The sequence below is a fragment of the Borostomias antarcticus genome (assembly GCF_949987555.1).
Source record: "Borostomias antarcticus genome assembly, chromosome: 1".
Taxonomy (NCBI): domain Eukaryota; kingdom Metazoa; phylum Chordata; class Actinopteri; order Stomiiformes; family Stomiidae; genus Borostomias; species Borostomias antarcticus.
The window spans coordinates 18,073,133-18,097,600 of NC_140234.1; the positions used below are offsets into that span (position 1 = coordinate 18,073,133).

Sequence of the window (24,468 nt, forward strand, 5' to 3'; positions counted from 1 at the left end):
TCTCTCTCTCTCTCCTTCTTTGCTATCTGTTTTGAGGGCTTTACTAAAACAATCACCATAGAGCTGAATAATAGTAATAACCCACAAATTATGCTCTCTCTCAGGCCAGTGCTCTCTCTCAGGCTAGCTGTCTCTCTTCGAGACTGGCTCCTGGACACAGACTTCTCTCTCTCCCAAAAATGACCTGTCTCTCTCAGGCTAGCACTCTCTCTGTCAATGGTGCCGTAACGATTACAATTGTGGTCTGATTGGTCATCTTCACAGCAGCTCTGTGTAATAATAATGATATCTATAATTCTAACAGTAGATGTTTGGCTATAAAGTGGAATGGAGAGTAGATCATTGGTCTGGCTCTCTTGTTCCTCTTTGATTGCTTCTCCATTTCTCTTCTCACTCTTCTCCTATTCTTTACAGTTTCTTCCTTGGGCTCTCTCCTCAGGCCTTCTCTCTCTCTCTCTTTCTCTCTCTCTCTCTCTCTCTCTGTCTCTATGTCCCTCTCTCTCTGATCTCACATTGCAATGTTAAAGTCGGGTAGGATCTAAATCTTGGAGCAGTGAATTTGATTTAACATCACATTGACCATTCTTGCTTTAGTTTAACCCATAATCAACAGGTATTAACACAGATTGTTAAGTAATGTAAAATGGAGTCAGATGAACAAGATTTTAAAATGTTTTAGTAATATTATACACTGTCCACTGACCTAGTTTTGGTTATACAGTATCACCAATATAGGTTCAGTGATACAGTTTTGGAGTCTTTGATGTGATACAGATACAGTTCTATGACAGCATGACCACACCTTCAAATAATCAATTATAACTCGCTTCCAGGAAGGAAGGATTCCTGCGGTCTGGTTCTTTAGTTTAAGTTGGCATGGTTATGGTTTTCTCAGTGCAGTGCTATAAACGTGCATACTGTACTGTATGACACAGGGAGAAATATAGATACTGTCCAATATTAATATCTCCTATGGGCCTTCGGTTGTAGTTGACAGAAATCAGGTTCAAGGTCAGACAAGGACATCAAACAGTTATGAGTTTGGTTCTTTCAGTCTTTGAGTCAATACTGAATCAGCAGACCTGTAGGTTAGGGGGTTGGACAGGTGAAATAAGGTCAAGAATCAGCCAGAAACCATTGACAGAGGGAACAGTCTTATTCTGCGCTGGCAGAGAGAAGTCTTATTTCAAGTTAAGGAGTGAGTAAGTATAAAGGCCCTAGAAAGAGAAAAAATGCACAAGCTCACTCTTAGCAATCAGTCAGTTAGATCAATTATGGTTAGGAGTAATTAATAATAAAGTTGTTGTATGAGTCCCTTTGGCCAATGTGATTGGAAATAATCTCAGAGATATTATTTCTGGCAAGCCTATAGAAATCACAACAACGTTAAAGGATGGGAGAGATACTTTATTGTATGAAGAGGGCGGGTGAAGGTGTACAATGTTGTACATTAAACATAATGAAAGAGTGGAGGAGATCATAGAGCATACAACCAAGACATATAAGAGATAGAGCCATCTCTGCTCGCCAAGGATTAATTTGTGCATGTGTATACTGTGTGTGTGTATTTGTGTGTGTGTGTGTGTGTGTGTGTGTGTGTGTGTGTGTGTGTGTGTGTGTGTGTGGAAGCCCCCAGGTGTGAGATGATGAAGAAGATAAGTTTGTTCTGCAACTGCTAGTTCTGCACATTCTGTATTCATACTGGCTGTAAAAATAAAGCTGATTAATTTCCATCGTAATTCAAAACGTGTGTCTGTTATTCAAAATGTAAATGTGTGTCTGTTATTCAAAAATGTATGTCTGGTATTTGTTAATGGTTCCATTGAGATGGGGATTATTATATTTCAAAAATGAAAAACATTAATTTAAACCCAGAGAGCTGTTTTGCTTTAGTGGATCAAAGTTGAACCAGGGCTTGCCTTAAATGGAAAAATAAGAGTGTAAGAGATACAAATCGGGTGTGCATGCAAACCATTCAAGTTACATTAAATATATTAAATTCCTTAACTGTGTGTGTGTGTGTGTGTGTGTGTGTGTGTGTGTGTGTGTGTGTGTGTGTGTGTGTGTGTGTGTGTGTGCGTGTGTGCGCGCATGTGCACGTGTGTGCTTATGTGCTTAGGCCTATGTGTCCTTGCAAGAGTGTTCGGTTGTACATAGTTTGCGTGTTGCGTCTGCACTCTACATTGTGCATGCGTGTAATTCCTAGAAAAGCGAGACCTAATCCATGTCACGTTGCTTCTGTTATCCCTCTATAGAATGGTAAGAATTTGGGAACAATGCCACTTTGTCTGACAGGATTGGGCTTTCATGTTAATATACTGTAAGAGGGGATGAATGTACACACATGCAAACGAACTAGCAGGATTATTGTAATCATCATGGCAGCTTTTGTGTTGAGTAGCACATCACTTCTCCTATCCACTGTACTGTACCTCTAGGGAAGGATGGGGGGAGGGAGAGGACAGGAGGGGAGAAAAGTACAGGAAGGGAGGAGCAGAGAAGAGAGGAGCGGAGAATTCTAAGCCTTTATTGGCACAAGTCAAGACATGCAAGGCATTTAAACAAGATCTACAGGTCTTGCTGGAATGTAAGCCCGTCTCCCAGTAGTGCATAACTCCTGCTCTCATCTCTCTCATCGCGCTGAGCTGTCTGCCTACTGAGCCCACAGGAAATGCTCAAGCTGCTCAAAGAGGATTTGGACTCAATATCTCTCCCTCTCAATCTCTGTCTCTCTCTCTGTCTCTTTCTAGTAAACTGGAGCACTCATTGGAATGTTCATCTGAATGGTGCATGGGTTGACAGGTGAATATAGACTATGGCCTAGGGCTGGTTACAGTTATGCCATTTGACAAAAACAATTAATCCATTCAAGTACAGTGTACACAAACACACACACTTACAGTACACACACACACACTAATGATTAATGGTGATGAATTTCTCTGAAATTAACTGGTTATTCCACTGCCCGGCAAAGGCTCAAAGGAGTGGAAGAGCCACAGACAGAGTTTCATTTTATTGTCAGAAAACAACAAAATGATGCATGTCTCTCATTCTCCTCACATACAGAGATACGTTGCCACAAAAAACAGACCTTGTGAGAATTAACTGTATAAGCCACAAAGTTTGGAAAGACTGAAAATTCTGGCCTCAAACACTTAAAGCACAATGCAAAGTAGGTGAACCCCACCGAACCCTCCGCTGGTCATTTCATGTGCAGTGCAATCACAGGACCTACCCTGAGCAGGCCAGAGAGAGTGAGAGTGAGAGAGAAAGAAAGGGGGAGAGTAAGACCTGCATGTGAAGTGGCTCAGTCCACCTCAGCTCACTCCTGTACTGGTCCACAAAGAGGACAAACAACTCGTTGACTATAACCCTGAATTGGAGAGGAATTCAGAGGAGATGGCCCACAGCTTGCCCTCATGCTGATAAAATATGAGAGCTTAGTTCTCTGTGAACCTTCGAAATGAAAACCCTATAAATAAATCTCCTAATATGAAGAAACAGTTTCAAAATCAAGCATAACTATATTACTGCATCAAGATTATGCTGCACATCAACTTGGTCTAATCAAATGTCTTTATCTGGTGATTCAGAATGTCAACAGCAATCTTTGGCTTAATTGGACTAATGAGTGACTCCAGGAAATACAGAAAGTTTATTCATTGCAATCTCATCTTCTGCTCTCGTGATCTACTGCAGTGGAGTGGAAAAATCCTTTTAGCATATGCCCTTTAATATACAGTACAAAGCACAACCAGATAACTGTACCAAACCAGTGAAAAATAGGTTAGAACCTACTAGTAAACAACTGCTGAGGCATTGCCAGGGAGGACAGGAATGAACATTGAAAGCCGAAGATGGTTCTTTTCTCCCTGTCTTTGATTTTTATTTTATTTTCTTTTTACAAATTTTCCTTCAGCCACCTGATGTAGTTGTCTGTCATGCGCCGTCCAATCAAGAAGTCAGTTGGCCACACAGTGAACATGAGGGCGCCGTGGAAACCGCTGTCATAGTGTTCATGCGTGACCTCCACGCCAGCGTGACGCAGCCGAGTGACGTACATGACACCGTCGTCCCGCAGCACGTCGTACTCGCACGTCAGGACGTAGGCTTTGGGGAGCGAGCGCAGCACCGCGTCCGGCACCAGCAGGGGCGACGCCCGCGGGTCGGCGATGGAGTGGGATGGTCCCTTAATACCCGGCCCCTCCCCCCCGACGTGGGGGGCCACGGTGGGGGCGCTGTAGTTGTACTTCCTGTGGAAGGACTCGGGCAGGAAGGCACTCCAGTTGACGAACTTGAGCAGGGAGGCGGACTCGGGGCTGTTGTGGGTGTTGGCCATCATGGCCCTGAAGAAAGCCTTGTCGCTGGTGAAGTACTCACTCCAGAAGCGCACCATGAGGATTCGTGGCAGGATGGGCATGTTCTGGTTCTGCTGGTAGGATGGCGTGTTGAGGTCCAGGGCCTGCAGGACTGGGTAGAGCAAGGCCTGGGCTTTCAGCTGCACCTGCTGGCCTGGCTCCTGCTGCAACTGAGTGGGGGGAAAGAGAGACCGAAAGAGAGATATGTGGCCTACAGTCACAAAAACAGTAAGTAGGTAAGTTAGTGTCCCAGGCCAGAGGAGGTATTTCTACCTGCTGGGACACGGCGGCGGCCAAGTTCCCCCCGGCGCTGTCCCCAGACACAGCGATGCGCCCTGGGTCAACAGAGTACTGAGACAGCACCCCCCTCTGGAGGAAGTGTTTGACCACACGGTACACATCCTCGTACGGGACAGGGAAGTGGTGTGCTGGGGCCAGGCGGTACCTGGGACACGCAAGGGGGCACAGAGGAGACTGGGGGTAAACTACTGCACTCAGGTAAAAACTAGTCACTCAGGTAAAACTCTGTTCACTCAGGTAAAACTCTACCTTTGTTTGCTAAAAGAGCACAGCAAACGTAAGATGTGGCAATGGCAAAGAACAGAGATTGAAAAAGAGAATTGTTTTCCTACACAGTGAAATTAATGCTAAAGGACTTCTGACTTGTAGTTTTGAATTTCTAAAGTCGAACCTCATGAACCATTATGTTATCTGTCATTTGCAGCTGTTAGCAATCAAAAGTTGGTCAATGCAGGTTGTTTCTGTTGACAAAACCACACGAAACAATGATTAGAAATGTTTTTGTATTCATTACATATTCATTACATCAGATCCCCTTCCCCTCACCCTAACCCGGGTCCGTATCCTTTCCTACCCCGATCCTACCCCTGACCCTGCCTCTATCTGGGCCCAGGCACATTTATGCACACACAGACTTACACCAATGTTTGCCATGTCTCTCCTATGATGTTATTAGCCTCTCTTACTCTGAAAATGTAATTTAATGTTATTTATTGCTCTATAAATGTTCTTAGCCGGTAGACAAACATACTCCTGGAGCTTGCTCGATCGCCTTGTTGAGAGGGGTCAGGGAAGAATTTTTACAGCTCACTTATCTGGCCCCCGGGTGATTACTGTTTTTTTGCTTCCCTCTGGAATATGTAGGGGTGGGATGTCTGCCCACCTCCCTTGTTCTCTGTAAAGCGCTTTGTGTTGCCTCTGGGTATGAAATGCGCTATATAAATAAAGCTTTGATTGATTGATTGATACATATTAGTATGTTTAATGGGACTGGGCGCTGAGCCCTCAGGGAGATATTAAGAATTGGGATGATCAAGCATCTGATGATACATACTGTAGTTGGCTTATGGGAGGATGCAAGGATTTCAAAACACACACACACACACACACACACACACACACATACTGTACACACACACACACACACACACACACACACACATAAGCGAACAAAGCCCATTTAGCCACCATTCCACGTTGCACATCCAATAACAGACTGGTAACTTGACAGGAGGGATTCAAATTTTCTGATTAATAGAAATCCACAAGCCAATTCACTGTCACCCTGATGTTAATTGAAAACAAACACATAGCTGCCTTTAATTGAACAAGAGAGAGAGAGAGAAGAAAAAGAGATACACACATGAATGTTCTCTTACATGATAATACCATTTGTAGTACTGCTGATTCATGACATCATTTACCTTCCATCATATCATTATCAATGCATTTTGCTACTTTGCTGTGAACCGCTTTGGCAACATTGTTTAACTTTAAAGGTCCCATATCCTTTGCAAAGTATATTTGTGTCGTTCCTAAGTGTCTATAGAACATATACATGCTTATTTTTATAACAGAAATTATCTGAATTTTTTTATTCCAGAATTTAGTCTACCTATAGCTGTAAACATTAGCTATAAAAATGAGAAATTTGTGTTCGCAGTAGCTAAATCTGTCCATGCAAACAAAAAAAAGTTCAGCATATATCTTACAAAAAGATTGAGCTAGCAAGGCAGTTTTGTGTTATATACATCTATATATATATATATTATATATATGTTACGGTGAATGTGAGAAAACGGGGAATGTGAGCTTTTCCCGGTTAATGTGCACATTGGTTAGTATTTCTCACATCTCCCGCAAGGTCGGGGATTGTGCACATTAACCGGGAAATGCTTACAATTCCCGACCTTGCGGTAAATCTAGCAAAGTCCAACCGTATGCAAAACCTCTGCGCAGCCGGATGGTGGGAGAGGGCTCGTGTGCTTAGAACGAGAGGCGCTTGACATTTTGCCCATGGTTTTCGAATACATAGCATCAATTGCATTAATGGAAACATTAAATTGGGTCTACATGCCAGGGTGAAAAGCCCTATTGTGAGAGAGAGAGAGAGAGAGAGAGAGAGAGAGAGAGAGAGAGAGAGAGAGAGGGTTAAAGGCCTGTGACAGTTTGGTGGATCTACAGTACGGTAACTGGGTGAGTGAGAGTGCTGGTGTGGTGCTTTGACATGGAGCATCTCGCGTGTCTCTAATGAAAACCATTCCACCGCTCTTCTGCTCTCCCCGTATTTCCACCACCATCTCTCATGTGATTAACTGGAAAGAACAGGGGCAGTGACGATGCTGTGTTTGTGTTCTGTACAGTGTGTGTGTGTGTGTGTGTGTGTGTGCGTGTGTGTGTTGTGTCACTTGACATCTCAAACTAAATGAGAGGTACTTTATCTGTCATTCGCAGCTGTAAGCAATCAGAAGTTGGTAATTTTTTTCTGTTTTGGAAGGTTTTCTATTTCTACAAGAAACCCCTCGGGACATTGCTATGAAATGTAAACTTGGCACATAAACACCGTCATGCGTAAAGTTCAATCTGCATTGTAACGTATGGAAGGACGGCATACAATTTGTCCAACCATAACATTGGTATACTGTACAGCACTGTCATGTTCTGTTCAGGTCCAGCACATCGCTAGAACCTGGTATACAAACATACTCACTCCACAGACAGGACCACAGCATTGAGCTCGGTGACCATCTCTCTGGCCAGGAGGTCATAGGGGCTCATTCCTGCATGGAGACAGACAGGAGTCGGGGGACAAGACCACTCAAAATGAGAAAACAATATAATTTTACAATTGGACAAGTTTGAAACCCTTCCAGCTTCTTATTTTCACTGGTCTCTTATGCCGGGTTTATGCCGGACACTAAAGGATTTTTATCCCTATATTTTTAGCCGATTTATCCCCGATTCAGCCCTCCCAACAATCAGAGGTTTACAGATCCAATCTTATACCTCCCGATCGGCTCGCAGACCCATGTATACTATCACTACATTTACAGAGAAAATTGAGAGACTTGATTAAAAACTGCTATTTTTCTAATTGTTGTACCTGTGAAATAAGCATATGAATTCATAATGCTTATCTTTATCGGCCATTTTCTTAAAATTATGTTTGTTCAGTATCTGACGTCACTCGCTACCTGCTATCTCAACTTCCAGGGCAGGTGCATTCACTAAACTTTACATACTGATTCTCAGATGTATTCTGCTAATATTTACAGCTGGAATTGTGAATATCTTGTTGTCTTTTCATTTTAGGTTGCATTTCCAGTCTAAAAATATGCCAAAAAATATGGTGGATGGGTGTATGCAGTATTTTTTCAAAATCTCTTGAAAATAAGCTTGTATTCACAAACCCAGCTGTAAATATTTAAGTTTAGCAAATGTACGCATATTTAATGAGTTATTGCCTAATTTGCATACCTTAACTTTTTTTTGAGAAAGAAAGTGTGATACGCGGATTTCATCCAGGTCGTGGAACCACCGACCAGCTCTTCACTCTCGCAAGGATGTTGGAGGGGGCTTGGGAGTTTGCCCAACCGGTCTACATGTGTTTTGTGGACTTGGAGAAGGCTTACGACCGGGTCCCTCGAGAGGTCTTGTGGAGGGTTATACGGGAGTATGGGGTGAGGGGATCCCTACTTAGGGCCATCCAATCCCTGTACACCCAGAGCGAGAGCTGTGTCCGGGTCCTCGGCAGTAAGTCGTCTTCCTTTCCGGTGGGGGTTGGCCTCCGCCAGGGCTGCGCTTTGTCACCAATCCTGTTTGTGATTTTCATGGACAGGATATCGAGGCGTAGTCGTGCAGAGGTGGGTTTCCAGTTCGGTGAGCTGGGGATCGCGTCGCTGCTATTTGCAGATGATGTGGTCCTGATGGCATCATCTGCCTGCGACCTCCAGCACTCTCTGGATAGGTTCGTATGAACCTGTGAAGCGGCTGGGATGAGAATCAGGCCATGGTTCTCAGCAGGAAACCGGTGGTCTGTCCGCTCCGAGTAGGAAATGAGTCCTTACCCCAAGTGAAGGAGTTCAAGTATCTGTGGGTCTTGTTCACGAGTGAGGGAACCATGGAGAGGGAGTTTGGCCGGAGAATCAGAGCAGCTGGTGCGGTTCTGCAGTCACTTTACCGCACTGTTGTGACGAAAAGAGAGCTGAGCCAAAAGGCGAAGCTCTCGATCTATCCATCTATCTATCTCGGTCTATCTTCGTCCCCACCCTCACCTATGGTCATGAAGGATGGGTCATGACCAAAAGAACGAGATCACGGATACAAGCGGCCGAAATGAGTTTTCTCTGGAGGGTGGCTGGGGTCTCCCTGAGAGATTGGGTGAGAAGTTCCGTCATCCGGGAGAGACTCGGAGTAGAGCCGCTGCTCCTTTGCGTCGAAAGGAGCCAGCTGAGGTGGTTTGGGCATCTAGTGAGGATGCGTCCTGGCCGCCTCCCTAGGGAGGTGTTCCAGGCGTGTCCGGCTGGGAGGAGGCCGCGGGGTAGACCCAGGACTAGGTGGCGGGATTACATCTCCGCACTGGCCTGGGAGCGGCTAAAGATTCCCCAGGCAGAGCTGGTTGATGCTGCCAGGGAAAGGGATGTCTGGGGCCCCCTGCTGGAACTGCTGCATCCACGACCCGACCCCGGATAAGCGGATGAAGATGGATGGATGGATGGAAGTGTAATACAAAATATATTTCTCTTCATGTGAAGATAAAACTGGTAAAACTTAATGAGGATATCTTTAAAGGAAAAAACATCCTATTCAACTGTAGTGTCTCCCGTTAAGATTATTACGTTACTACACAAGCGAGACCAGTGGTTTGTGGCTCCCACAGGCACGATAGGATCCTGTAGTGTGTATATGCGTGATGCAACCCGATTTCTCTTTTCGGTTAGGTTTTTAAATATCCTGTAGTGTGAGCCCGGCATTACTCAGTGCTTCATCCTTTCTTCCTCTCTTCCTTAAGGTAATATCTCAGATAACATGATTTGATAGGACCTGATTTGATAGGACCTATCAAATCCTTCAAGTGCTTCTCTATACTGCCCTACAAAGGCAAAAGACCGTAACTTCATTTTTGGTCAAAAATGCATTATTGTCATTTTTGGGACATTAAGTATCTACTTTATCATAGGGACAAATATATTTAGTCAATTGTGTTGTTTTTTTTCGAGAAAATAGTGGGTTGTCTTTGCTGTAACCTCCAAAAGCAGAAAACAGAACCAAGGCAGAAAGGCCGTAACATAATTTCTTTGGCTTGGCTTCACAGCACTCTGAAACCCTAGAGTTGGGTTATGGTAGCCTACTCTGCCTTAATTTTGATGTCCATCATATACTATATTTATGTTTATATTACATTAAAGGTATAATATGTAATATGTGGATTAAAATAAACATTTTCTCAAAAATAATACATCCATAGGGCTTTGTGAAGGCTGCAGAGTAAAAGTATTGCTTTTCCCAAAAAAAAGAAATTTTGTCTGAAATTATTACATTATGAAATTTTGACGGCCCGACAATGACACTCTGTTGATATCATACCAGCCAATAATATTACAGCATTGGTACTGCGCGCTCGGTTGCCAGGTACTATTCTAGCTTTACCACTGTGAGATTAGCAGTAGCCAGCTAACTTTATACTTCCATGAATTAGCAGCATTATAGATGTTGGTTAGTGTGTGTGCGACTATAAAACGGCAGCTTTTCTGTCCACTTCCGCTCACTCTTTTCAGCTAAACGTTTGGTAAAATGTCAGAGTTTCGTTGTCCTGCTTCTCCACCTGAGCCCCAGTGAACCGTGCGATACAAATCTCAAAAGCTCAGTGACCGAAGAAGGAGCAAAAGTCGGATAGATACCGGGCCAGCCTTTGCTCGTTGGACAGAGTTTATGGAGTTTCATGGGATAAAGTTGCATGGTGACATGGCTACTTTTCTACTAGACCGCTAAGCTAGCTAACAAGCTATCGTTATCTTTCTTGGAATCTGCATAGCCAGACCTAACGTTATCTCCACACTACAGCATCTAACATAACTTATTACATGGCACTCTGAAATACTTGATTGTGATTACTGATAAGTGTAATGTTATGTTCCTCTCGGAGTGAATATCTTATCACAGTATGACTGAAACAGTGCATTCTCTGGCGTTTTGGCAACCAATTCCTTGTGTTGTTGCAGTTCTTATCTTTAGACACTAGATGGGGGAAATAATCCACATATTACATATTATACCTTTAAGCCTAATTGTGCCATAACCGATAGATTTTATGTACAGTAGATGTTTCATTATTATCATACTGTAGCCTACTGATTTTGTAGTGTTCAGCAGTCGATTGATAGATCAAATGTGAGTTATTGCATGATTGCATGATGCTTATTATTTTACAGACAATGCAAAGGCAGAGTACATTCATTTCCAAAAGGATATGTTTGAATTGAATACAATTTTTATGTTGATAAATTACTTCATAAATAAACAAAGAATTGCCAAATTTTCAATATCCTACCTATAATTAGGCCTATTTGGCAAAACATCGCGATATTTGGACATTTACAAACATGTCTGATGCTAATTCTCCAATTATATTTACTAAAAGTAAGCTGAATCATTGACATTAATTACCTTTTAAAACTCGTGCCCCCGGGACGCAGCATTCAGGCGAAGTACGTATGCGCAACGTTGTGCTTAAACAACACAGTAGTAGCTAACTATTCCGGCGTCTATGGATATCATGCGTTTTTTAGCTCAATGATATCATGACGGAGGTGAGAAAACCGAAGCGAAACATCACAGAGAAAGCCAATAAAAGAAAAAGACAATAGCTGAATCCCAATCTGAATGCGCAAACCACCCTTGCGGCCCCTCGCACTTGCGGCCTGAGGCCTGAGCACTTAATTGACATCAGCTGGAAGGGCCAGAGGGTGCAGGGCCGTGAATTAAAAGGGACAGCACTTCCAGCGGCGTGCCAACGATTCACAAGCCAGTTTAGCTCAATGCCCCTCCCACTTCGTTTTCATTGGCTGCCGCGTCACTCCGACGCAGAGGCTGCTCTGATGTACTCCTCCGCTCTCCGCTCAGCTCTGCAAATTGACCGACTTCTCTAGTTTTGGTTTGTAGCAAATCTCCCTCCCCTATTGGTTACACAATTCTGTCTCATGTCAGGCTAGTTTAGCGTTGGTTGGGGCAGTGTGCAGGCACGTTTAAATCAGAGATTACCTTATGAAGGGGAAGAATAAAGGAGGGAGGGAAGGAAGGAAGGAAGGAAGGAAGGAAGGAAGGAAGGAAGGAAGGAAGGAAGGAAGGAAGGAAGGAAGGAAGGAAGGAAGGAAGGAAGGAAGGAAGGAAGGAAGGAAGGAAGGAAGGAAGGAAGGAAGGAAGGAAGGAAGGAAGGAACTGATGGATGGCAGAAATTATGGATGGCTCCGATGGATGGATGGATGGATGGATGGATGGATGGATGGATGGATGGATGGATGGATGGATGGATGGATGGATGGATGGATGGATGGATGGATGGATGGATGGATGGATGGGTGGATGGATGGATGGATGGATGGACAGACTACAGGCAGATGGAAAGACAGAAACAGGTAGGCAAGAGAGGAATGGGAATTTTGGGATAATCTGAATATTGCTTAAAGATGTCTTCCTGGCAGGGTTAAGGCCGTTTCAGACGGGGAGCGATATTCCGCCTGAGTTCTCGCTCGGATCAGCGGGGGATGCACGCGTCCTGCGCGCAGCGGGGAAAGCTGACTACAATTCAGCTCTTATCGTGGGCGGGCGTGTGCACGAAACGAGCACGCGCGCGACAATTTCACGGGGTCGTGCCCGCTTGCCGCTCCGCCCCAGATTGTCCACGGCTTCCAAATTGACCGCTCGCCTCTCTCATTGAAAATGAATTACAATGCGCGGATATCGCTCCTCGTCTGAAACGGCCTTTAAGGTCCAAACCTCACCAGGAATGCTATCTGGCCTGGTGACCACTGCCTCAGCACAGCAAAATGCAGCAACAGCATTCCTTTATCCTTCTGCCTGACCAGACTCATGCTATGCCTACAATTTGCTGACAGTGGTCACCAGGTCAAACAGCAGTACTGGGGAGGCTTGGACCTTTTAGCCCTGCCAGGAAGATTCAGATTAAATCCCCAAATCCCTCCCTCCCTGTTTTTGTCCATACATCTGCAGATTACCACCGCTAGGGAGCATGACTGCTCAACCAGGTGGTGAGTCATGTTCTCAGGAGAGGTTTGTGTGTGTGTGTGTGTGTGTGTGTGTGTGTGTGTGTGTGTGTGTGTGTGTGTGTGTGTGTGTGTGTGTGTGCGCGCGAGTGTGTGCGTGCGTGCGTGTATGTGTGCGTGTCTGTGTTTAGTGTGTGTCTGTGTGTGTGTGAGCGTGCGCGTGGATGTGATGATGTTTGGTGTGAGTGTTTGGTGTGTGTGTTTGGTGCTTGTGTGTTTGGTGTGTGCGTGTGTGTCTCCGTGCTTCCGACAGAAAGATTAATGTACCGTACAGAAACAGCTGAACACACTGATCCGTTTCCTGATAACTAATTGCTGACTGATCCCCTACTCACTGGAGCTGCCCAGGCACCAGCCCCCGCCGTGCAGGTAGATGACCGCAGGCCTGCGCTCCTGCTCCGCAGCCTGCTGCCTGGGCTGGTATAGCACCACCTCCACCCCGTCAAACTGCTCCTCCGTCACCCGCACGCGCTGGTCCGAGAGGGGCACCACCCGCTCGGCGAAGGTGATGAAGTACATCACCCCCATGTAGTCATTCAGGCCCACCAGCTCACTGAAGTCTGCCTGGAGAGAGAGAGAGAGGGGTGGACGGGAGAGAGGGAGAGGGGGGGAGAGAGAGGGAGAGGGAGAGGGAGAGGGAGAGGGAGAGGGAGAGGGAGAGGGAGAGGGAGAGGGAGAGGGAGAGGGAGAGGGGGGGAGAGAGGGAGAGGGAGAGGGGGGGGAGAGAGAGGGAGAGAAAGGGAGAGAGAGAGGGAGAGAGAGAAAGAGAGAGGTAGAGGGAGAGGGGGGAGAGAGAGAGGGAGAGGGGGGGAGAGAGAGAGGGAGAGAGAGCGAGAGGGAGAGAGAGGGAGAGAGAGGGAGAGAGAGAGAGAGAGGGAGAGAGGGAGATAACACTTACAAAACGAATGTAATGCTAGACATACAAAGTAAAACACATAAAAGTAAGGTAAAAGACATAAATCCAGACACGGCTCTCCTATACTGTCTAATGTCCATTTCATTGGCTTGCTTTCTACCATGAGGAACCATGAGACCGTGCTGTGTTGTGGATCATCTGAGGAATCAGATGATCATGATGTGACTGTATCTATAAAACAGCAACACATGGTCGGTCATGTGGACATTTATGAGTGGGTCTCACCAGTGGAAGGGCCTCGGAGCTCGTGCTGGTAATGATCCTATAATTCATAGTTTTCTTGTAAACCTATTTCACCAGAGCTCCAGGTTTTGGAGGCGCTTGTTTGTTCCCAATGACTGTGTGTGTGTGTGTATGTGTGTGTGTGTGTGTGTGTGTGTGTGTGTGTGTGTGTGTGTGTGTGTGTGTGTGTGTAGAACGGAGAGGGAGGGGGAGCGAGAGGAATGGGCATTGCAGGTTTGACTGACTCAAAACATTGCCTTTTCAAAATTTGAAAAGTAACATTGATAATAAAATAACATTGTATCCTTCTTTTTCTTTCTGTCTAAGGAAACATGCGTCGAAATGCAAGATTAATTGCAATATCAATTGCCATTAAGGTAATAATTGTAACGGATAATAATAGCCTACTTATAGCATTATTCTCAAAATTGAAAAACCAAATGTAGGTTTCTAGTAGTATAACACTACTGGGAAGAAAACATAATGTTACATTCCTGTGACAATGATTAATTTGATGTATTTTAGGATAACACACACGGGTGTTGCTGGGTATGACGTCTACTCGGAGCTCCTTCCTTATAATAAAGAAAGTGTGGATTAATAATAGCCTTTAATGGCGTCTAAAATTAGAGCAGGTGAGCAGGACTACAATAGCCTCCTCGGATTACCGTCTGACATAATCTGGTGTAACCAGCATGTATGCATCTGCATAACAAGCATACAGTAGCCTATACTACAGTATGTAATAGGAGTGAATTAATTCTAGTAGGCCAAAAAGAAAGAAAAAAAAAACTAAACCAATAGTAAAATAAGAGGGGGGTTAAATTATGTTTAAGAGATTCGGCAAAACTCAAAAGCTGCACATGAGACCTAGTATAGGCTATTAACGACGCATCCTACTCATAAAGAGTAAATACCTACCACAAACTGACTATTTCATAACGTAAACACAACAACTAGACAATTAATTCAGACGGAGGTTTTACCAGGTGGCTGAGACTTCTGAAGAAGCAGTTGGTCAGCATGAGTTTCCATCTCTCCTCTATATTATCCGGAATGGGCTCGTAGATGTAGTAGGCTGTAAATACTCCGAGAGAGAGCAGTAAAAATAAACCTTTCAATCTCATTTTACCCGGAGCTTCCCAGCAATTGATTGCAGGGTGCAGAAAGAAATCCCCGTCTCAGGTCTGCTTATTAGTAAGTCACTCCAGTCCGAGCAATACCTAATCTGGTATTAATTGGAACCAAGCCAGCTAGATATGACAGCACATGTTAGTGTCATCTAATCTTCATAAACGTGCATGGTCGGGGCTTTCACCGGGGCTATCACTTCCAACTCACAGGCGGTCGTGCGTGCTCCTATCCTTATTCCCGCCGATCTAACTGACTGAAGAGCGCACCCCAGCTGGGACGAGTCGTACTGAGCCTCGCTGGCCCGTTCTGCGAATTCATCAGGTGCTTCTCTCGAGCGCGCTGCGCACCCCTCTCGAGCTCACAGTTGGAGCACCGGGCAACTTTCTGCGAATACCAGTGGCGTAACTGCACCCCCCCCCCCTTCCCCCGCACACACACACACACACACACACACACACACACACACACACACACACACACACACACACACACACCACCCCTTGTTAGGATTTGCACAGTCTGAGAGATTGCGAGTGCAAACAACTTTTTATTGAAGAACGGTATAAAAAGTAAACATTGTCACATTCTACAAGATATAATAGGCCTGACACAAATTGAGATTGGTCTTCTTAACTCAGATAGACGGGCAAGGCTACTCTCCAGTCCAAGTGCAAATGCCTTGTCAGCATTGCCAACTCGACTGGGGCGATGATGTCAGCAGCACGCCGTCAGCAATTTACACTTTTTCTGCACTCAAGGAAAAGTAATAGGCCGGTCACATCTTTATCTACGATAAATCACTTCCGAGATCCCTCGGGAACGGGAAAACCTAACCGATGTATGGCGACATGTCCAGTGTAATGGAATGCGGACCAGGCCAGCTAAACAGTTTCAGTATGGAATAATAAGAATGATATACTTTATTTGTACAGCACTTTTCATACAGACTGTAGCTCAAAGTGCTTTGACATTTCAGCACATAACAGAATAAAAAATATCCACTCAACAAAATAAACCACACAATAAAAACAAGAATAAACCACACAATCCAATGGGGCATAAAACAGGGAAGATGATATAAAATAAAAATCCAAAACATAAATAAGATAGATTAAAAAGATATGTTTTCATTTGCCGTTTAAAAATGTCCACTGGCCCACCTTGAAAACTTTTTGGTATAGTGTGAAAGGCTGTTTACTTCCCAGTCTGACACCAGTCGTAGAGACAAGTAGATTTTAAGATTATTTTATTAGTTTTCAAAGCACTTTGCTATACATACTAGGTATGCATCTGAATATATGCTTTTATGATATACAGTAAACCAAGTATATCACAAAGTGAGGTCCTCTGGCACTGAACTTTTAACTATTCCTGGAGCGAGGACCAACAGACATGGCGAAACAGCCTTCAGTTTTTACACCCCCAGCCTCTGGAATACCCGGCCAGAAAACCTAAGAATGTCTGAAACTGTGGGAACGTTTAAGATAAATCTTAAGACATAGCCTACCTTTTTAATCTAATTTTTATCATGTAGTTTTACTCAATTTTAAAATTATTTTATTTGTATTTTACTTTTCTTAATACCAACTAAAACCTATGTTTTTATTTATTCTGTAAAGTGCTGTGTGCTACATTTGCTTATATGAACATGTGCTATATAAATAAAACTGACTTTGGCTTTGGCTTTGACTCTTAGTGTAAGTGCCGCTGCCTCGGTGCCCACATGGCAAACCTACAGGGACAGGATTGGCTGTAGAGGCAATACGACACCTGCTGTGCTCACGTTGAGAAAGATCCCTGCACGAGCCTGGAAAGGACCTCTGCAGTGAGGTGGTGGGCAGAGAGAGGAAGGGAAGACAGAGAGAGGAAGGGAAGACAGAGAGATGTAGTGGCACCTGTATTGTTTACTAAACATTAATACCAGCATTTATGACTGTACTGATTGAGTGATGAAGTTCTCGGTTATTCCCCCAAACAATGGCTAAAAAGAGTATGGGGGGGGGGGGGCATACAGGGTTATGTTTTGATCTGTGTGTGTGTGTGCTGTTGTCAAAGTGGACATGTGTGAAAGTTGGACCATGTGCTCACACGTGAGCTTGTTCCTCCCCCTCCTCCTCCTACTTCTTTCTCACGGAGAGAGAGTCTGTCTAGCATCAGTGATCAAGCCCTGCCTCAGCATGGGGGGGGCAAAAGCCTCAGTGAGTCCGATCAATGGCGAGCACCGGAATATGGAGTCGCTCCTCGGAATACCAAATATCGTGCCTCAGACACTCCAGGATTCCCTTCAGGTTCCAGGTTCCCCCCCCCCGCCCCCCCACCCCCCCGGCGGCCCCCCTGCCTCCTGACAGAGAGGAGGAGGGGGATCCCCCTTCAGTGGCTGCTATAATGTTCATGCCTCAACTTTGTTCTCCTGTCCTCCGCAGCGTGTCGACAGGGGACCTGTCAGTGTGAATCAGCGGGCTGCTCCCTTTATTTCAGCTGCCACATGTGGCTGCCTGTCTACTCTGGGGGCGCGTGTATATGTGGGTGATTCAGCGAGGAGTACTTGAAACATTTCTGAACAGTTTCTGTGAGTTTCCCATGGATAGTAGGTGGTGGTATTTTGTGCACGCGTGTGTGTGTGTGTGTGTGTGTGTTTGTGTGTGTGTGTGTGTGTGTGTGTGTGTGTGTGTGTGTGTGTGAAACACACCAGCAGCACACCAGATCTCCTTAATTAGGTTTAGAAAGTGTAAGCAGCAAACTTTGGAAAGTCTTTGACAGGATCCCCGTTGAGCCAGTGGGTATTTCCATGGGCCAATTAGGGTTTTAAGCCACTCAAATGTGGGGGCATACGGTTACATAAACTAGATGGGATAATAGAGGGGTTAAGTGATCAGAGCAAGACACCACACACAAAGTGTTGACTTCGATGTTCCAGCTTCCCACCTCTTTCCTTGTATCCATGAGGTGAGCTGGTGTTCCTGCAGGCCTCTTTAATGTGAGGAAGACAGAGCAGGAGAGAGAGAGAGAGAAGGGAGTGCATTTGGAGTTTGTGTGTGTGTCTGCCTGTCTGTGTGTGTGTGTGTGTGTGTGTGTGTGTGTGTGTGTGTGTGTGTGTGTGTGTGTGTGTATGCATGCATGTGAGGGAAGCCGAGGAACGTGCCAGGTTGCCCAGCCGGTCGGAAGGTCTGTCTGATCGGGGAGGGTGGGGTGGGGTGGGGGGGGTGGGAGGCTGTAATGAAGCCCCCCCCCCCCAGCAGGAGACACACGGCGGGGCTCAGTCACATGCAGCCTTGGGCTCTGGGGCTGGAATGTTAATCTGCCTCTAGCTCTCCTACCTAACCTAGCCACACTGGCAGCCTGGTGCCTACCAACAGCCCTCCCTGCTGAAGCAAGCAACACTATCACACACTGCTGTGCCTCTGCAGCATATTCACACCACACACACACTCCAGCCTCCCACTCAGCCTCCCACTCAGCCTTCCACAGGAACCTTCAGACCTTTATCTCCTCAAAAGTATGTTTTCAAACTCGGTTACTATTTCAGGGCTCCCTTCCTGAGTCGAGTTGTGAATGTCGGTAGCCATCATGGATGTATTAGGTAGCCATAATATAAAATTGAGTAGATCCGTTTTTTATTTGTTGTTAAATAGTATTGACAAGTGCCATCAGTTGTGAACAGGAAAGGACTTGAATTCCGTCGGTCTCCTGCTGCAGTATGTCTTTGATGATGTAATCCGACGGGGTCAAGTCTGACATACATCAAAGGCTGCATAGGCCGTCTTTACTCTGCTTCCATGAAAAGCCGTTAATAAATCATTCAGGATCACTGCTTGTTCCGCTGGCAGTCCTACAGTGGGAGGGGGGCTAAACCTCCCGGTGGACCCTGTTGATAAGGTCATGCAGGGTCATGCTGAGTGGTGGAGAAGAGGAAAAGCCAGGTTGTACAGGAGGGGGAAGGGAATGATACTGTATTGAGTCCATCATACAATCATGTGTTTGGATTGTATCTAACCGCACTTTCCTGCAATCTCGAGAGCCCTGAAAATATATATTGATAAAGTATATAGGCCTAATAAAACTGCTACGTTGCATTCAAAACCGAGCACGCAACCGTTGGTGGAATAATTTAAATCAACAACTTTCATCACAGCAAAACTACCGATGAAGATTAAGGCCACAACTGAAAATAAATAGTGCATATTGCATTAAAATAAGTGACAACAGCACAGATTACTGTAAACACCATGACTGACTACAAAGGATCTCCATCCTCCTCAGTTCAGTGTTCTCGTGAACAGCCTCAACGCCCTCTATGCTCACTTTGAGACCAGCAACGGCCGGACGGCCATCGCATCTGATGCGGAGGAGAGCACTCATTCTCTCTGAACACAACGTCTGAACGGTGCTTAAACAGGTGAACACCTAGAAAACCACAGGACCAGACGGTATCGCAGGGTGGGTCCTCAAGATGTGCGCCTACCAGCTGGCTCCTGTGTTCAACCTGTCCCTGGCCCTGTCCATCGTTCCCACATGCTTCAAGAAGTCCTCCATCATCCCAGTACCGAAGAAGCCAAGACCAGCCTGTCTCAATGAGTACTGGCCGGTAGCTCTTACCTCCATGGTGATGAAGTACTTTGAGAAGCTGGTCAAGGAACACAAGGAACACAGGAACACACACACCCTCTCTGCCCAGCACACTAGACCCTCTACAGTTTGCATACAAACCCAACAGATCCACAGAGGATGCAGTAGCTTACATCCTCCACACCACCCTATCCCACCTAGACAAGAGCAAGGGGAACGTGTTGGGTTATGTGAGACTGCTGTTCACTGACTACAGTTCAACTTTCAACACAATAACCTTACCCAGACTCAAAACCAAGCTCAGGGTCCTGGGGCAAAACACTGCAAGTGGATCCTGGACTTCCTGTCAGACAGACCCCAGTTGGTGAAGGTAGGCAACCACACCTCATCCCCCCTCACGCTCAACACAGGAGCCCCCCAGGGCTGTGTGCTGTCCCCACTACTGCACTCTCTGTACATGCACAGCTGTACAGCCACCTTCGACTCGAATGCCATCGTCAAGTTTGCTGACGACAGCAGTGATGGGCCTGATCACCAACAATGATGAGAGGGCCTACCTGGAGGAGGTGAGACTCCTGACCCAGTGGTATTCCATACTACAACATCAACGGACACCAGTGATAACTCAGTGAGAGTCTTTAAAAATAAGAGTTTATGGTGTTTTTGAGGGATTTAGTCTATGCACCTATGGATCCATTTAGTGTGTTAGTGGCGACGGGCTATATCTCGAGAGTGCACCATTTGGCAAAACGTTGATATCGGCCATTGTATATGATCGTAAATAACCTTTTAACATAGCTTATAATGCAAAATTCCGAACCGGTCCTTAAAACTTTTTTTTTTCAATAGGGTAAGCCAATGGCTCCTGGCTTACGCTGGCTTTTCCCTTGACAATCTTCCACAGAGATGCAGATTTTCAGGAAAAAGGTAGAGAGATGCATGATCGCTTCAAAGAAAGGGGTTATTCTGATGCTACCCTTAACACAGCGCTCTCTAAGGCCAGTTCTCTGGAACGAGACTCCCTTTTATCCAGAAAAGCCTCGAAACAGAAAAAGATGGAAAGGGTAGTGTTCTCCACCTGCTACAGCACCAAAGCCCTGTCCATACGCAGCATCATTAGAAAAAATTGGAATTTGATCGAGTGTGATGATACCCTGAAATCTGCTTTCCCTGACCCCCCCTTGTTCTCCTTCCGAAGGGCCCCCACCCTCGGAGATAGTTTGGTGCGTAGCCACCTCCCAGCCAAGGAGACAGCTTCCTGGTTCCCTAAAAGGCCGATAGGCACATTCAAATGCGGACATTGCAGACAATGTGAAGTGGTAGCCGGGTCTAAAGAATTCACCCACCCTGTGACAAAAAAAGCATATACTACTAACTGTTTTATTAATTGTAAAACGACACGTTGTATATTGATGTGCTCCCATTGTGATGCATTCTATGTTGGGCACACTAAGCGTCGTTTACAGGACCGCCTTGCGGAACACAGATACGCAATCAAAATCAACAATATTGACTATGCCATGACGAAACATATTAGAGATAGGCACCAAGATGCTTGCTCTTTTACAGTCCTTGGCATAGATTGTGTTCCTTCAACTTTGAGAAGACGGAATAGACAGGTTGATCTGAACAGAACAGAAAGCCACTGGATATATAAACTGAAGGCTACGTCGCCTCCAGGTCTCAATGACTGCTTAGATATGGCTGCTTTTCTCTAGTCCGATTATGCCTCCTGTTAAACCCTTCTTTTGCTATGATGTTGCACAGTACAATGTAGCCTTATGTATGCTTCTCCTGGTATTCAGTCCACCCTGAAGAAGGCCCTTTGGCCGAAACATGTTGGTGTTAGCCATTTTATAATAAAGGCTTTTTATATTTAATCAAAGAGCTGCCTTGGACCTGCCTTTTTTCATGCTTCTAAGTTTTTACCCCTTTCGTCTCAAAGAGCACCTTCGGAGTTTATCTTATTACCACTGAACGCCCTCTCCCTCGTTTTCATTTTGACATGAAATAATGTCTGATAAATTAAGATAGGTCTTGTCGCCTGGACACATCAGTTCCAATGCTTCCAATGCTAATTCAGCACAATAAGAGCAGGATAGCCAGTTAGCTCATGAGACCACGACAACTAGCAACAGCTTCCATAACATTAATGGTAGCAGTCAGTGGCTAAAGCAGTTACACTGATGATTCCTGTAATGTTAGCTATTTTGCAATTGGTTCAACTTCTGTTTCTGGACAAAGGTAAGGGATAAACCCAGATAACACAAGGCTAGCGGACCTACAGCGGGTCCCCGATGGACGAGTTGGTTCCTGCTATTGCTCCACCACCATTCCACCGGTAGTTTATTGTCTATATCCTAGGCCCATTGGCCCTAGGCTTATGGATTTCTATTGCTAAATCAACTTACTCTGAACAACTTTTTGGGTAACCCTTCCTTTCATAGTCCCCCAATTACTAAACATTTACCTGGCAAATACATGCAAAGTATAGCCTAATATATAATGGGTAATTACTGAGACACCTATACTGTAGGTATAATTTCAAAACAGGAGTATTTCAAATGTTCAATTACTGCACATAAATTAAATAACTGACATAGCACCACCAGGAAACCACATTTTTAGATAGCTTCTATAACATTCAGTGACAAAAAAAAAAAATCTTCCCCACCGGGGCTTGAACCACCAACGTTCCCACGGGAGTCAGATGTTTTATCCACCACACTACCGGGGATCTGGAAAATGCATAATGTCATAGTGTTTTTATTTTGGTGTGCTGGGACCACTGCTTCTTGTGGTGGCAACATAGAAATGCAGTTCAACAACGTGACAGAGGGAGGGAGGGATTCACAACCCGACATTTGCTATCTATGGTACGTGTTGCAATGCACCAAAACACAATCTGAAATGAAGGAATGAATGTAACTTTTTATTGGGATTTGGGCCAGGCTTACCCCGGCGTGCCCCATAGAGAGGGCGGCCCACTATCCAGTAATCCTGTGGTGTAGTTTTCAGTGTTCCATCCCAAGGACATGGCCACAACCTGTTGGTGAATAATTGAGGGCCTGGCATGGTACTGCTCCTGGGCTATTGTGGCTGAGCCTGACCTACATACAATGTTGCCGTTTGTCATCATAAGTCTCACTATCTCTTAACTCTCTCTCTCTCTCAAACACTTTCTCTCTGCCCATCCCCCCCCCCCCCCCATCTCTCAATTGAACAAGTGCATGACACACGTCAAGAAAACATTTCAAGTATTCGCAAAGGAAACACAGGCCCGTCTCTCTTTCTCGCCTTCTTACCTTCTACCCATCCCTCTTATCACACTGCGGTAATGTATTTAAGATAAGGCAGGAGTGGAATTCAAGAATAGCACACAAACCAACAAGCTCTGGGAAGCAGAGTGTTAGGTAAAGTTCACAGGGGGGTGAACTCTAGATCCCAGCAAGAGGAGCCGAGTTGAAGATCCAGAGGAAGAAACACATTTAGAAATATAATAATGTTTATCGTCAGTTTACTTGACTGGCAGAGTTACAGCTTCCCTCGGCTTCCATTGAAGGTTGTCTCTTTCCTCTTATCAGTCTTGGGTTAGCATCAGCTATGTGCCGACAAGGCTTAGCGAGCCTCCATGGCTGAGGCCTTTGTTCCTCCTTCTAGGATCTTGTTATGGACTGGGGGGTGCTGTTATTATGTACATGACCGGGGGAGTTAGGGTTTCTCTGAATTGCTGTTCTGTGGGAGATTAGTCGGTGGTGGGAGTATCTGACTTCAGTGGACTTGAGCCTGATGGCTGGTCAGGGATTTAATCAAACGCTGTCCTTCAAATTGTTGATCCCACTAATGCAGTGGGCCTTGTACTGTACTTCACTATGTCCTCAATCGACGTGTGGTGTGCTACTTTCTGCTTCCTGGCTCCTCTCTGCTGGTAGACAAAAGTCTTACTGTAGGACGGTCAAATAGAACTCGGACAGTGAAGAACTGGAAAAGCTCTTGGCGCATCTCTCTAACGGGCAATGTCAGACTAATTGTGTCTGCCCCGGAGTCTTTGAAAACAGCAGTGCAAATCATCTAAAATGTTGAGTGAATGCCATGAGCAATGTTTTTTCATCAGAATTTGGCTTATTGTACAACAGCGAGGCAAAGCATGTGAGTGGAGCCCTGAGCGGAGTGGGTGGATTTTGAACGGAGCAGCGGGTTTCCAAAAAGTCAGAGCGTTTTCCTTTTCTCTCCCTCCAATCTCGCTCCGGTAGGTTACCACCTAATACATCCATTGTTACCACTCACACCATGATGGTTTATTAGCCTATTTTAAAACGATCATTAAACTTAAGTTTGGAGTTGGATTCTTTTTTTAATCTGTTAAATTATGCGTTTAAGCTAAAATGAAGAAGCTGCAAAATCCAACGCAGCCCCGTGAGCGGGGAGCTTAAGAACAGCCCCGTGAGCGGGGAGCTCAACTCCACTCACATGTTCAACGAGGTGTGGTTTCAAATTGAGTTTTTTTCTTTCCACATACCATTACCGTTGTGTGGCCTGTAGGAGTAAAACCGAAAGAATGTTTTAAGACGTAGGCCTACAGTGGGCCTACAAACACAGAACAACACTGTTGTGCCAAAAAACGACTGCCCTTCCTGAAAGGAATGCTGAATATCGACGTATCTGTCTTAAATGTAGGCTATATTAC

General features: G+C 45.2%; 1 protein-coding gene across 1 annotated transcript; it reads right to left on the bottom strand.

Annotated features, from left to right (window-relative positions):
• Positions 1 to 3,904: 3,904 nt before the first annotated feature.
• On the bottom strand, positions 3,905 to 15,208 carry aadac (arylacetamide deacetylase; the record flags this gene model as incomplete). The annotated part of the gene is made up of 5 exons (XM_084444101.1): positions 3,905 to 4,531; positions 4,635 to 4,806; positions 7,372 to 7,441; positions 13,279 to 13,507; positions 15,068 to 15,208. 5 exons carry the CDS (start codon positions 15,206 to 15,208, stop codon positions 3,905 to 3,907), a joined length of 1,239 nt encoding a protein of 412 aa, XP_084300227.1.
• Positions 15,209 to 24,468: the final 9,260 nt, after the last annotated feature.